Source organism: Lepidothrix coronata, unplaced genomic scaffold (genome assembly GCF_001604755.1).
Source record: "Lepidothrix coronata isolate B3197 unplaced genomic scaffold, Lepidothrix_coronata-1.0 Scaffold16, whole genome shotgun sequence".
NCBI lineage: Eukaryota > Metazoa > Chordata > Aves > Passeriformes > Pipridae > Lepidothrix > Lepidothrix coronata.
In genome coordinates, this window is record NW_016690196.1 from 7,603,362 (window position 1) to 7,616,277 (window position 12,916).

General features: G+C 33.3%; 1 protein-coding gene across 3 annotated transcripts in view; it reads left to right on the forward strand.

The window, feature by feature from the left end:
- DNAH8 (dynein axonemal heavy chain 8) overlaps nucleotides 1-12,916 on the forward strand; it is a 129,014-nt gene that overhangs the window by 62,061 nt on the left and 54,037 nt on the right. For all 3 annotated transcript variants that reach the window (XM_017806688.1, XM_017806687.1, XM_017806686.1), the window contains 8 exons: nucleotides 512-673; nucleotides 1,484-1,730; nucleotides 3,024-3,265; nucleotides 3,369-3,509; nucleotides 7,097-7,325; nucleotides 8,375-8,517; nucleotides 9,434-9,568; nucleotides 11,639-11,761. In XM_017806688.1, coding sequence (XP_017662177.1) covers nucleotides 512-673; nucleotides 1,484-1,730; nucleotides 3,024-3,265; nucleotides 3,369-3,509; nucleotides 7,097-7,325; nucleotides 8,375-8,517; nucleotides 9,434-9,568; nucleotides 11,639-11,761 — 1,422 coding nt within the window. The remainder of the gene's footprint in view (nucleotides 1-511; nucleotides 674-1,483; nucleotides 1,731-3,023; nucleotides 3,266-3,368; nucleotides 3,510-7,096; nucleotides 7,326-8,374; nucleotides 8,518-9,433; nucleotides 9,569-11,638; nucleotides 11,762-12,916) is intronic.

Here is a 12,916-nt window from a genome sequence, read left to right on the forward strand (position 1 = left end):
CTGTTCTTTAGAAATTGAAACATGATAATCTTCATGTTATCATTAAACAGCAAAGAGAGCTTATTAGACTTGTAAACAGTGCTCAGTGTGCAAAGGTTCAAATAGATTACTAGTGGCTTACCTGTGTATGAGGCTTTTTATGTACTGACTTGTGTACAGACTGATTACCATAACTAAATTGAATAATGAGTATCCATGAAATCAGACTTTTGAAGATTTATTTACAGATAGGATTTTCTTTCCAATATATGCTGGAAGTGTTTTACAAATCAATTTTACAGATTCCAGTGCCTACTCAGTGGCAAATTTCTTTCAGTTTTGAATTTATATTTTGTGTGGCATGTGAATGACATTTTCAAAATGCTATTTTTGTAGCAAGCTGTCCTGTTGGCTGTCTGTAAGCATCTGTATTTAGAAAATACCTTCTTACTACTTATTCTTTTAAAACAGAGACTAATTTTAGTTCAAAAATTCTTTGGATAACCATACTTAATAAATTTTTTTGTTTCAGATAGATGAAGATGAGCCTTTGTTTCTTAGTCTTATCAATGATCTCTTTCCGGGGATACAGTTAGACAGTAGCACCTATGCTGAGCTTCAGACTGCAGTAGCTCATCAGGTTGAAGAGGCAGGATTGGTTAATCATCCACCATGGAATCTTAAGCTTGTTCAGGTAAAATTTTTTTCTGAAACATTTTTCACAAACAGGAGTCAGAACAGCATGTTGGTTGTTAAACCACTGTCTCACTCAAGAACTGCTCATCTAGTATGGGAAAAAATGAAGGTTGTATGTGTAAGACCTATGTGGTGCCTGTAGATCTTCTTCCTGTACTGATTATAAGCCTTTACCTGGCTTGCAGAGGAAGAACTATGTAAGCTTCATCTTACAAGCTGCTGGCATCCAGGAGAACTGTCACTGTTTTGTGCCTTTTAGTTCCTTCAACAGGAGATACTTGTATAGGCAGACCCTGACACTTCCATAGCAAGCCTAATGCTAATATTAAAAGACAAACAGAAAATTCAGTAAAGAACTCTTCTGAAACTAAACTCAAATGCAGTCCTTGAGAAAGTGCAGTCCCTATGTTTATTTCATATACTCAGGTATTTTAGCACTAGCGATGAATCATACTTCTGTTGCATTAATGTTTTGCTACTGTTCCTTTTTTCATTTGAATAATATGAAAAATACTTTTTAAAATCTAGTAAAACTATTTTCAGTTGCTTTGAAAAGTTTAGGTAAGATTTAGTCCTGTAAACTGTTTATAGTAGACTTTCTTGATGCTTAGAAGATTAGGATGTTATGTACTATTCCACAAAAAGCTAAAATTCAGCAAATGCATGCTGAGTTTAGTTCTGAGCATATAATTTGTGTGTCTGGTATATTTTTCATCACTCCTAAGTGCAAGCAAAAATCTTTTTAAAGCATATATTTGGGTTTTTTTATTTTGATTTTTCAATTGAAATATTTTGATTTCGTTAATAGTTGTATGAAACTTCTCTAGTACGTCATGGGTTGATGACACTTGGACCTAGTGGATCTGGAAAAACAATGGTCATAACTGTATTAATGAAAGCACTCACAGAATGTGGCCAACCTCATAGGGAAATGCGAATGAACCCCAAAGCTATTACTGCTCCTCAGATGTTTGGAAAACTGGATGCTGCAACTAATGATTGGACAGATGGAATCTTTTCTACACTGTGGAGGAAAACACTGAAAACCAAAAAGGGTACATAAATACTTTGTGCTTGGTATAATAAAAATACATCTTGAATGATATATTAAAAAAAGCATATTGAATTTGCAAATGTGGTGAAGTTCCCTGTTGAGGGAACCTATAGAGAACATAGATGAGGTTACAGTTCACTTAAGAAGGGCAACAGTTTAAAAATTTATTATTTCAGTAGTATATCTACATTAAAAAATTGATGATTTTCTTGCCACTTCAGTTCTACAGTGCAGATGTGTTATTTGGAAGCTGATAAACTATAGTTTAGATTTACTTGTACTAATGGCACTATCTTTAAAATAATGTTTATCCTGTGATTTTTGACACATTGATTACCCAGTTTTATATTTCAATATTTTATTATTAGAGTACTGAAATTCTTTTTCACAGAGTTTCATTTGTATCTGAGAAAATAAAAATACTTACATTAAAGAAAGAGAATTCTTCCAGCGAACCTTCCTGGAAGGAGGTTAATTTTAAAATTGAATTTTCTATATTGGAAACGTATATGCTTTTCTTGGAAATTGGAAATTTTGTACATTCCAAATGAAGCTAAAATTTGCTTGCAAAAATTTAAGTATTTTCATCTGTATTTCAAAATAAAAGGAAAGCAACTAGATTTTAAGAACAGATGAGTGATCATAGATTTCATTAACTTGGGTGGGATCTCTGAATATTCAATGCCTTTTGTTTAGTTGCCCAAATAACCCTTATTTTAGTGAAAAAATGAGACATTTCCCATCTTCCCTGAGCACGGGTGGGGCAGGAAGAGGAAGAGTTAGATGATGTTGGGAGGAAAGAAGTTGAGTCCAGAGAAAGAAAAGGGAGTGGGGGAAAGGTGTTTTAGGTGTTTGTTTCTCATCATCCAAATCTATGTCATTTGCAATAAAATAGTTTTTGCCAACCAAGTCTGTTTTGCCCATGACAGCAGGCAAATGATCTACCCGTCTTTATCTCAACACACAAACATTTTCACTTTATGTCCCTTGGTCCTGTTGAGGATGGGGAAAGAGAAAGTAGAGCAGTTTCTGTTTGGCAGCCAGCCAAGATAAAAAAATATTCAACATTATAAAGATATATTTGTGCCCTTACTTGCTAATAATAATTTCAAATATAGTTCCTTACCTAAATACACAATTTATTCAGTAATGAGCATCCATGGAGATGGCAGAAACTACAATAAATAAAATAAATTTTTGTACATTTAAGTTCTAGACCATCTTTTGTAAAGTTATTTTCTTGCTATTTCAGCATGATGATATGAACTATATCTCTTTTGATTATTTTTTCTAGGTGAAAATATATTTCTGATTTTAGATGGTCCTGTAGATGCAATCTGGATTGAGAATTTAAATTCAGTTTTGGATGATAACAAGACCCTCACTCTAGCAAATGGAGATCGAATTCCTATGTCTCCTACATGTAAACTGTTATTTGAGGTCCACAACATTGAGAATGCCTCTCCAGCAACAGTTTCTCGAATGGGTATGGTCTTCATCAGTTCTTCTGTCCTCAACTGGAAACCAATATTGCAAGTAAGATAATCATTGCTGGCTGCTTCTAGTTTTACCTTGCTATACATTTTATACAGAATTTTACCTTGTTATACATTTTATATACTGAGGATGTTTTTTTCAGGCATGGCTGAAGAAACGTTCTGCTCAAGAAGCTGAAGTTTTGCAAAGTTTGTATGATAGAATCTTTGAACCAGCATATACATATATGAAACTAAACCTTAATCCAAAAATGGAGCTTCTGGAATGTAACTACATAATGCAGGTAAAACAGATACAGTATGAATTTCTATGAATTGACTGACAATCTTAAATATGCAGAATTAGCAAAGAGAACATTCGATAGCAACAAAACTTAATTTCAATGTTTCCTGACAAAGAAAAGCTCAAACTCAATATTTGTTTCTTGGGCAATATAAGAGGAATGGTTAGAGATGTGCAGAAGAAAATTTTACTTCTCTTTGTTGCTTCATACCTAGGCTAGTCTTCAAATTACAGGAATTTGTAAGCTTCAGTAAATTTTCAGAAGCATATGTTTAATAAGAAAGTGGACTCAGTACAGTACTTTTAATACCAAAAAATTGTGATAAGGATCAGTGTAACCCTACTGGTAGTGTTAGCAGAGGGAGAGAATCTTTTTATCTCCAGGTGTAATAGATGTTATTCTGTCCATCAGCTCATCCAAGGTCAATGTAGTAATTTTTGCCTCTCCCTTCCTATAGTTGGAATTCTATCCTGAGTGAGTCAAAATTATATTAGTGATTTATTAATAATAAAAATATGTGGCAGATTTTGCAAGACTGTCATTCCTGTACTGCATGTCTCTAGCAGATTTGTTAATGAGTCTGTTGTCATCTGCAGATTCTAAGTCTCCAGACTTTTCATTTGTCCATGTAATCTCGGTTTCATATTTACACACATAAAAAAATTCAGTAGTGCCCTTGAATAAGAGGCTAGAAAGATCATGTTTTGGATAACACTTCAATTTAATATTGGGTGCAAATTGGCTAGTTTAATATCTTTTTGTTGTACTTTAGACAGTCAGCTTCAGATTTTCTAGGTTGTGAAGTATTTTGCTGCAAATTAATAGCCGCAGTAAATGCTGCAAAGCTTAACTGTGCAGTAGCAAATGGACATCTATAGAATTATAGATATAGAATGTATCTATAGGGTTGAAGTTCACAGGCAGAAACTATGTAACTTATCACTTTCTGATGATAGGTTGACATGCTGCGCACAACATTTTTGGGTGATATATTGTTTTTCCTCTACATTTGTTATCTGTGAAACCTGACTGAATTGAGCTTGTCTTCATGGAACACTTTTCCTGTGATTAAAAGTTTCTATGTTATTTTTTGATTAGCACTTGTTAGGAAGTGTCAGCAAGTTAGGGCTCTGCTCATACTGCTTGGTCAAGGAAATATTTCCCAGATTTAAGCTGCATTGAATGTTTCTTCTTGTGAATGAAAATCTCTAATAAGTTTCTGTCCCACGTGTGACAGAATAATTAAGTCTTAAGGGGTCTCCATGCTGGGGTTACCTAAGAGCCAGTGAGACCAGAGCTTTTATCCTGCTTGAAAAGAATCTTAACATTCCAGTTTTGCCATAAATGGTCTATATGCAGAAGCCCTGTACCTTTTCAGCCTCTTGATTTGTTTGGTCTTACTTCTCTGTTAATTGTAGGATTCAGGACATGCTTTTGTTTAAGTTCAGACCTTTTCAAAATTTACAACCAAATCAAACCCATTGCATCTAGCAGACTTATGTTTGAGTTCTGAAGTTCAGTTTTGGATGTTCACCCAAGCATGCACATGGATCCAATTATCATCCATTTGTTAGCATTCACAATTTAAGCTGCCTATTCATCTATAATAGTTTTATGATGGTTTTATGTAGAAGTGACCTCACCCTTGCTTTCTTCCTTGTAATTTCCACTAACTTTCTAACATTTTACCATCCTCTGGCCCCACCTCATTAGGTAGACAAATATAATTTACCTTAGGAGATTCAACACAGTTTTTTTTGTTTAGAGTTGTCCTGCCTTACAAGTCAATTCGAAAAGTGATTAAACTTGTAGCTAAAGGAGATCTAATTGATATAGCCTGCATGAAGGATCAAAGGTGTTTGACATAGTTCTTTACCAGGGATTTACATGGAAGCTAAACAGTCATAGCAGAAGATAGGACATTCATTTCTAGATAAATAACCTATTAGAAGATATGAAATGTGTGATTGGGTTATCAGTTCTTAGGAAGGGCAGAGGTTATCACCGATCCTGATTCGCCTTTGCTGGGATCAGTACTGTTCAAAATGTTCATAAACAATTTAGAAAAGTTTTAGGTGAAGAAGTTGATTGATGATACTAGATTATTCAGGGTAGTAAGGACAAAACATCTAACCATGAAGAACTGTAGGCAGACTTTATGACACTGAATAAATAGGTAATAAAATGGCAAATGAAATTGTGTGAAGATAAGCATGAAGGGGTTCACCCAGGGAGAAAACAACTGTTCAAAGCCATGAATAGCAGATCTATGGAACATCTTGCTAAAGGTTGTTACAGACAATAAAAGCTTATGTAATGCTCAAGACCACTCTTGATATTTTCAGGGTGGAAAAAACCATAGAGGATAACTAAAAAGAAAAAGCTTATATCATTCAGAAAGTCAAAAGCTGAAGACAGTACCAACAGGAAGTACTACACCCAGCACTACCACAAGCCAAGAGTTTTTTCTTTACTTTTACTTTTCTCCACTTTTGGTCACTATTGCACATGAGATGCTGGGCAAGCTGAAGTTTTCATCTGAACTTTTGCCTTTTATGTGTGTCTTTTTGTGTCAGTTTGATTCCTCTTTTTTTTTTTCCCTTCAAAAACTTGTTACAGAATACTTCCAAGACCCAAAACATCTTTGGAAATTTTGAACTCAAGGTTGTATTTGAGGGAACAAAAAGATTTTGTTCAGATAAACCGGAACACAGCCTGTCCTGGAAAAAATTAGATAAATCAATTGTCTTCTAAAGAAAAGGACTGACATTGGTTAACTGATCATTTTTGAAAACTAAATTTTAAAGTAATGAAAAATATTCTAACTATTTATGTCCTTCAGACTGCATTGAAAGTATGTGTTACTGCATTATTTCCCACTTCAAGTATGAGATCCAAGGTAGCATAAAGAATACTAATTCCAAGAGCTGACTGAAAATCAATTTCACTGCTAAAAGGATATTTTTTGAAGCAATGTGCTGGACACTACCTTATATAGAAAAGGAATATGAATGATATTCTCAAAGACAGTCAAGCACCTGACTTCATGAGCAACATCACAGAGTTATAGACAGCAAGTTACTAGTTTTCTGCAATCTGGACTCTAGTTCCTTAGAAACAGAGTGAAGCAATCATAACATTCAATATTTTAATCTGTTTTTTTTAAAAGCACAAAATAGAAGTTAATATGATAGATGCATTAATTGACCATAACTGAGATAAATACATCAGACAGATGCTGAAAATGGCAAGGCTCCACCTACTCTCGGAGTTCTGAATGTTATAAAATCCCTTAAAAAGCTGTTTTGTTACCCTAGCTCTTAAATGACATTTATTATATAGGCATAATTTCAAAGGGCAGCTGATGATCAAATTACTTTAGTAATTTTGAAAATTTTATCCAGTATTATATAGATATCTTTAGTAAATTTTATTGGGTTTGTAATTCTGAATTTTGTGTTATTCCTTTGTAATCTGTATTGATTTAATGTTTTAATAGATATAAATAATGCATGTGCATACATATATATGGAAATAAAAAGTGATTATGTAATAGTTTCTTAAGGCATATTTTAAAATATTTTCAGTCTATTAATCTTCTGGAGGGCTTGATTTCACCAAAGGATGCAAGTAATTCAGTTCGTCTGCAAAAATTGTTCAGCTTTGCAATAATGTGGAGTTTAGGTGCCCTTCTGGAGTTGGATAGTAGAGATAAACTTGAAGCCTTCATTAGAACTCATGATAACAAATTAGACTTACCAAAAATCCCCCGTGGCACCAATCAAACGATGTATGAATTTTATGTTTCTGAGCAAGGTAAGAAAAAACACTAACATTCTTTTTATACTGTTGGTTTAAAACTCTATTACTTCTTCAGTTCTTATTATACAGACATATGAGTGGAGTTTTTTTGATAACTGTGTAGTACCAGCACCTCTTGGATGTAAGAAGTCAGAAACGAGATAGAGTGCTCATTACTAGCATTTTCTTATTTCTTTTGGTTTTAGTTTCATACAGGTTACTTTTCTATTAACTTAAACATCCTACAATTTTTAGATAATTTATCCTTAGGCTGGTTTAGTCAAACTTAATATTAATCTTATGTTTAATTTTCTCACAACCAGTAGTTTTTGTTAAAACAATAAAATTTTATTTTAATTCTATTTAGTAATTATTATTTATCCACATCCAATAATCAGTTGTAAATCTTACAGATTATAAAACTATAAGACTGGTAAGATATTTTGAAAACTGTGAATCTTGATATTTTGGATAGTGTGCTATTTTCCAGAACAAATTTTTTAGTTTAAATACCCCACACAACCAATGCTATAGAAAACTTATAGCTATGCCAGACTATGTCCTCCCCTGAATACACTGATTTCTCTCTTATCCAAATTCACTTCTTTTTTTTTTGCCAACAATGTTGTTTTAGTGTACACATGTGCAATCCATACTCTGATGTTCTGTAATTTTTCACCAACAGTGTGAGAATTAGTCTCTAGGTAAACATTGTTTTGGGGTTTTTATTTAGATATGTATATATAAATTTAAGAAATATGTTTGTATTTGGTAGAATTGTGGAGTAATTGGGGTCATGGCTAAGTATGTCCTCTGTTACATGCCTTTTAGCTGGATTTGAAAAATTTTATCCCTTTTTATATTTTGCAGTATTTTACCCATAACATATATTTTTTTAATTATTATACTAACAAGATATTGATCATGACCAAAATGTGAGATATTTTTTGTTTGTTTGTTTGGGTTTTTGTTCGTTTTTTTGGATTTCTTTGTTTTGTTTTTTTGGGGTTTTTTTGGGGGGTTTTTGGTTTTGGTTTTGGTTTTTGGTTTTATTGTTCTTTCAGGTACCTGGGAGCACTGGAGTAAAAGAGTCCAAGAATATGTTTATCCAACAGATCATGTCCCAGATTATGCATCTATTCTGGTTCCAAATGTTGATAATACCAGAACTCAGTTTTTGATAGACATAATTGCAAAACAAAAGAAAGTAAGTACAGGATTACTTATTTAACTATATACCCACTATATGAAATAAATAGAAAGTTACTTATAAAGTAACTGTGGGTTGAAATATTCTTCATGTTCTTGGTCTCTAGTAATTTCTTCCTGGATGTATCATTATTTATGTGTTGCTTTATTTTTAGTTTCTTAACATGAGTTCTCTGTACTTTTTTCTGTGCATGGACAAAACTTTCAAAATACCCTTTTTATAAAATAATTTTTATCATAAAAGTTTGCCTTCAACAACCTATCACTTTTCTCAGAGAAAGATATAAAACCATATTCATAGTCTTTACATCATATTCATTTTTTGGATTTGTACTTTCTAGAACAGGGAAACTAAGTAAATAAATTTCACAAAGCAGTTCACTTAAGATCTGTAATTCCTAACCTTATCTGTGTCTTTTTCCTCACACTAGGAAAGCTGTAGTTAATAGCAGTTAAGTGCAGTTAATAGCACAAATGTAGAAGAGGAGAGAACAGGGCTGGGAAGAAGGACACATGTCAAATAGAATACCTATAGCCCAAACAAATTGTAGAAATTTTATATTCCAATTAGATGTTAGAAATTACTTTCCATTATAAAGGAAGCCAGCTTAGGGTCATCCACTAAAAGAGACTGCTGCAGTGAATATATTGGAAACTGGAAGAAGTGAGGCAAATGGAAGAAAATTTTGCTTCTTCCTTTCTCTTTTGACTCTGTAAATAATTTTCTTAGAGAATCTATGTGGGATGAAAAACACATACTGTGTCACTGCATATGGAGTCACAGGAAAAACTCATCAGAAAATACGTCATTTAAAAGTAGACACAGAGACTATTCCTTTCTCTAAAAGAGATCTGTTATGCATATATAATTATAAGGTTTTGTACTACTTATGTGATTTAAATATCTGTTACAGGCTGTTTTGCTTATAGGAGAACAGGGGACTGCAAAGACAGTCATGATTAAGGGATATATGAAGAGATATGACCCAGAAGAACACTTGTCAAAATCTTTAAATTTTTCATCTGCCACGGAACCATTTATGTTTCAGGTAAAAGTGTAGATTTTAAGCAATTTTGTGTATAATTTCCTTGCTAATTGTATAAAGTGTACTTAATTCTGATGATAAGTGATTTAGGATTAAAGTCTAAAGTATCTTTTTCATCTAAGTCACTTCAAAATTTCAGGAAATTCTATTAAAAATAATTTTTGCAGATCAGAATAAAATATAGCCACTCACATAGAGATACATATATCCATGATTGCTGTGTGCATTTTTTTGCTGAAGACCTTTTCTTTTTAGATTTTTTGTTATACTTCATTTTTTTTTCCTGATTCTTTAGTATACAACTAGATTTTTTATAAGCAGCTTTCAACTTACAAATGATTTTATTTTTCCTCACCTCAGGTGTGACTACAGCATCAGAAATCCAATCTTTAAGGACCTCTAGCAAAACAACTTTTGTAGAAATTTCTCTTTCTCAATGTAACTGGTAAAAATTTGTATAAGTAGAGGCAAAATCTGTAGATATTTTTTTTTTTCAAGTGATCAAAAGGATCATTTATACCACTGTGCTATGATTTGATACTACTGATTTGCTAAGATGTGATCCTGTGAGTTGAATTGGCTTACCAATTCAATGCAATGAATTCATGATGACAAGCCTCCACTAGGATAAAGAAATTATTTTGGAATATTTCTAGATTGAAAAGTCTGCTCGCGGAACAGGTCTTGCAAACTCCATCCCAAAATCAAACATATTTTTTAAGAAGCTAATGTAAATTTTATTAAGAAAATGATGAAAAGTAATGGATTAAACATTCGTTTTTAAAAAATACCAAACTCACAGAATGTCTGCTCAGTTTTTCTCAGCAGGTATTCTATGTATAAGGTCTCTGGCCATGGTTTGTATCAACTGGGTGGCAGAATAAGACAGCCATCCTTTCATGCATGCAAGATTTGTTGAACAGTCAGTATCTCTGTCTCGGTGTCCTTTACTTAGTTTACTATGGGTCCCTAGAACATTACTGTCTTGCAAACAAATTGCAGGCTTCCTTATCTCTGGTACAGAGAGTCTGTGAAAGAATCTTAGTATGTCTTGTCTCTGCTGCAGTACTGTCTCACCTCAGAAGATATGCTCCCTCTTAGCAGCTAGCTAGCTGAATACATAGTTCACTCACCTATTTCCAAGAGAGAGATGTAGCAGAATAACAGTTGAAGTCCTTGTAAACACTTGAAAGGGCTACATTCAAAATATTATTATTTTTTTTAATTTTGAGTCATCATTCTGAGGATATTTGAAAGATTGCACAATATTGGATGCATTAGATGTGTTACAAAGTTTTTGATTTCTTTTGTAATCACTTAGTTTCTCTTTTTCACCTTAACCACATATTTTCTATATGCCTTTAAAATACTCAGCTAATATATTGTTGTAAAAACAGGACAAAAACATTGGACAAAACTTATATCTGTTTTCTGTTTCTAAAATGCTGTTAATACTTCTATCTTTATGACAGCACATGCCACATTACTCATATAGGATGACATTTGTGCTTTTAGAGAGAAAACCTTATTTGTCTAAGGAAAACATCTGCTGCCATCTTGTAAGGTGTTTTTTCTGTCATTGTTTATGTATCTTTAGAAAGGCTGTAGAGCTGTAGAACTTTGAAGAAACATTTCAATTATATATCAGTGTCTCACTTGCTTATTGCATCCAGCTTCTTACCACCAAAATATTAAAATTCTGCATTACATCACTCACAAGACATCTGGGAAAAGATTGTGAAAGGACTCTTAAGTTGCCTGTGTATGGTTTGCTGTTGTATTGCAAATATAAAACAATTGATATTAGAGGAATGATAATGTTGCTAATGAAATAATAATTTCTAAGTTTGAAATATTTTTAAAAACTTCTCTGCTAGCCAGAAGGTTGCAGGACAGGAATTGGATTCCTTAGGAATTGGGTTCCTTCATCATAGAATTAAAGGTTAAACTGCTTACAAACAGAGGGGATCATTGGGGAAGAACTGTAGCAGAAACCAGAAACACACTTTCCAACAATGCATTTTAAATATTGTTGCTTTAGATGCAAAATGAGAATTTTCTTTTCTTTTTTAGAGGACAATAGAGAGTTATGTGGACAAACGCGTTGGAAGTACTTATGGACCTCCTGGAGGCAGAAAAATGACTATTTTTATTGATGATATCAATATGCCATTTATCAATGAATGGGGAGATCAGGTAAACTGTTTTTTAACATATACAACTTATTCTCAAATTGTTGTGCTTTTTATATATATACGCATGGAAATCAGTGGACTTCCTAAATATTTTAATTAATTGTTAATTATTGGAAATGCTTTCTAATTATGATATACCAACAAAAAAAGAAAAGAGAGCAAATTAGAGTTACTGAAGGGACATGTACAATAATGGTGCCATATTTTACATAATCCCCACTTCCTCATTTTTGTAAGTCTAAATAAAAAGCATCCGTGTACTAAAGTAGCATATTATTACTTTCAAGATTGACACTAATTTGAAAACACTAGTAAAAAAACTTTCTGTGAAATGTAATTGTGATACTTCGGAGAAAGAAATAAAGGCTGTGAAAAATTCAAGGGTAACACACTGGCTTTCAATAAGCCCATCTACAATTTGTTTGTGTAGTATCTATATGCTTTTGGAGATCTGGCAAAAGTCTTTCACAGTTTCTTTCTGTAGTAGGTCTGAGGTACTTGAAGTCCAGGATGTTAGGTCTTCTGAAATATCTATTCTAATATAAAGACCAAATATGTTTACTATGACTTCTTAAAATTTGCTCAGACTAAATAACAACAGAGAACCCCGGGACCTCTGCACTTTTGAATGTTCAGGCTCTCTGCCTTCTGTGAAGCTCACAGTGTGTGTTAAGGCTGCTGATAGCATTGAGTGGGTTTGTTAACAGCATGATTAGTAGGTCTGGTTGTGAGAGTGGGCCTGGGAATGTATTTAAGTAGCAGTATGGATTTAGATGGGTCTCTGTGGACTGAATAGTTCCTCTTCTTCACTTTAGAAAGCTGGTTTTGTAAAATGGAGTTTTTCGTATCTCTGAAGTGGAACCTATACCAGTTCTTTGGTTTGCATCATTTGCTCTCACGTGAGAGAACTGCAATTTTTCAAAAAAAATTGAAATTACTGTTGAATAACCCACAACACTAGCTACTTTGTCAACACAGTCTAGAACATGGGTGGCTGTGTTTGAGGAAAAGCTCTTACAGGCTCAGGCAGTTTCCAGAAAAGCAAGGATCTCCATTAGGGAAGGATCTCCTCTAGGTCTTGCATTATATCCCCAAGACATTGTTGAAATATTTTTTATGGGATGATGGTTTGTAATCAGTGCCCTCCTGCATATCA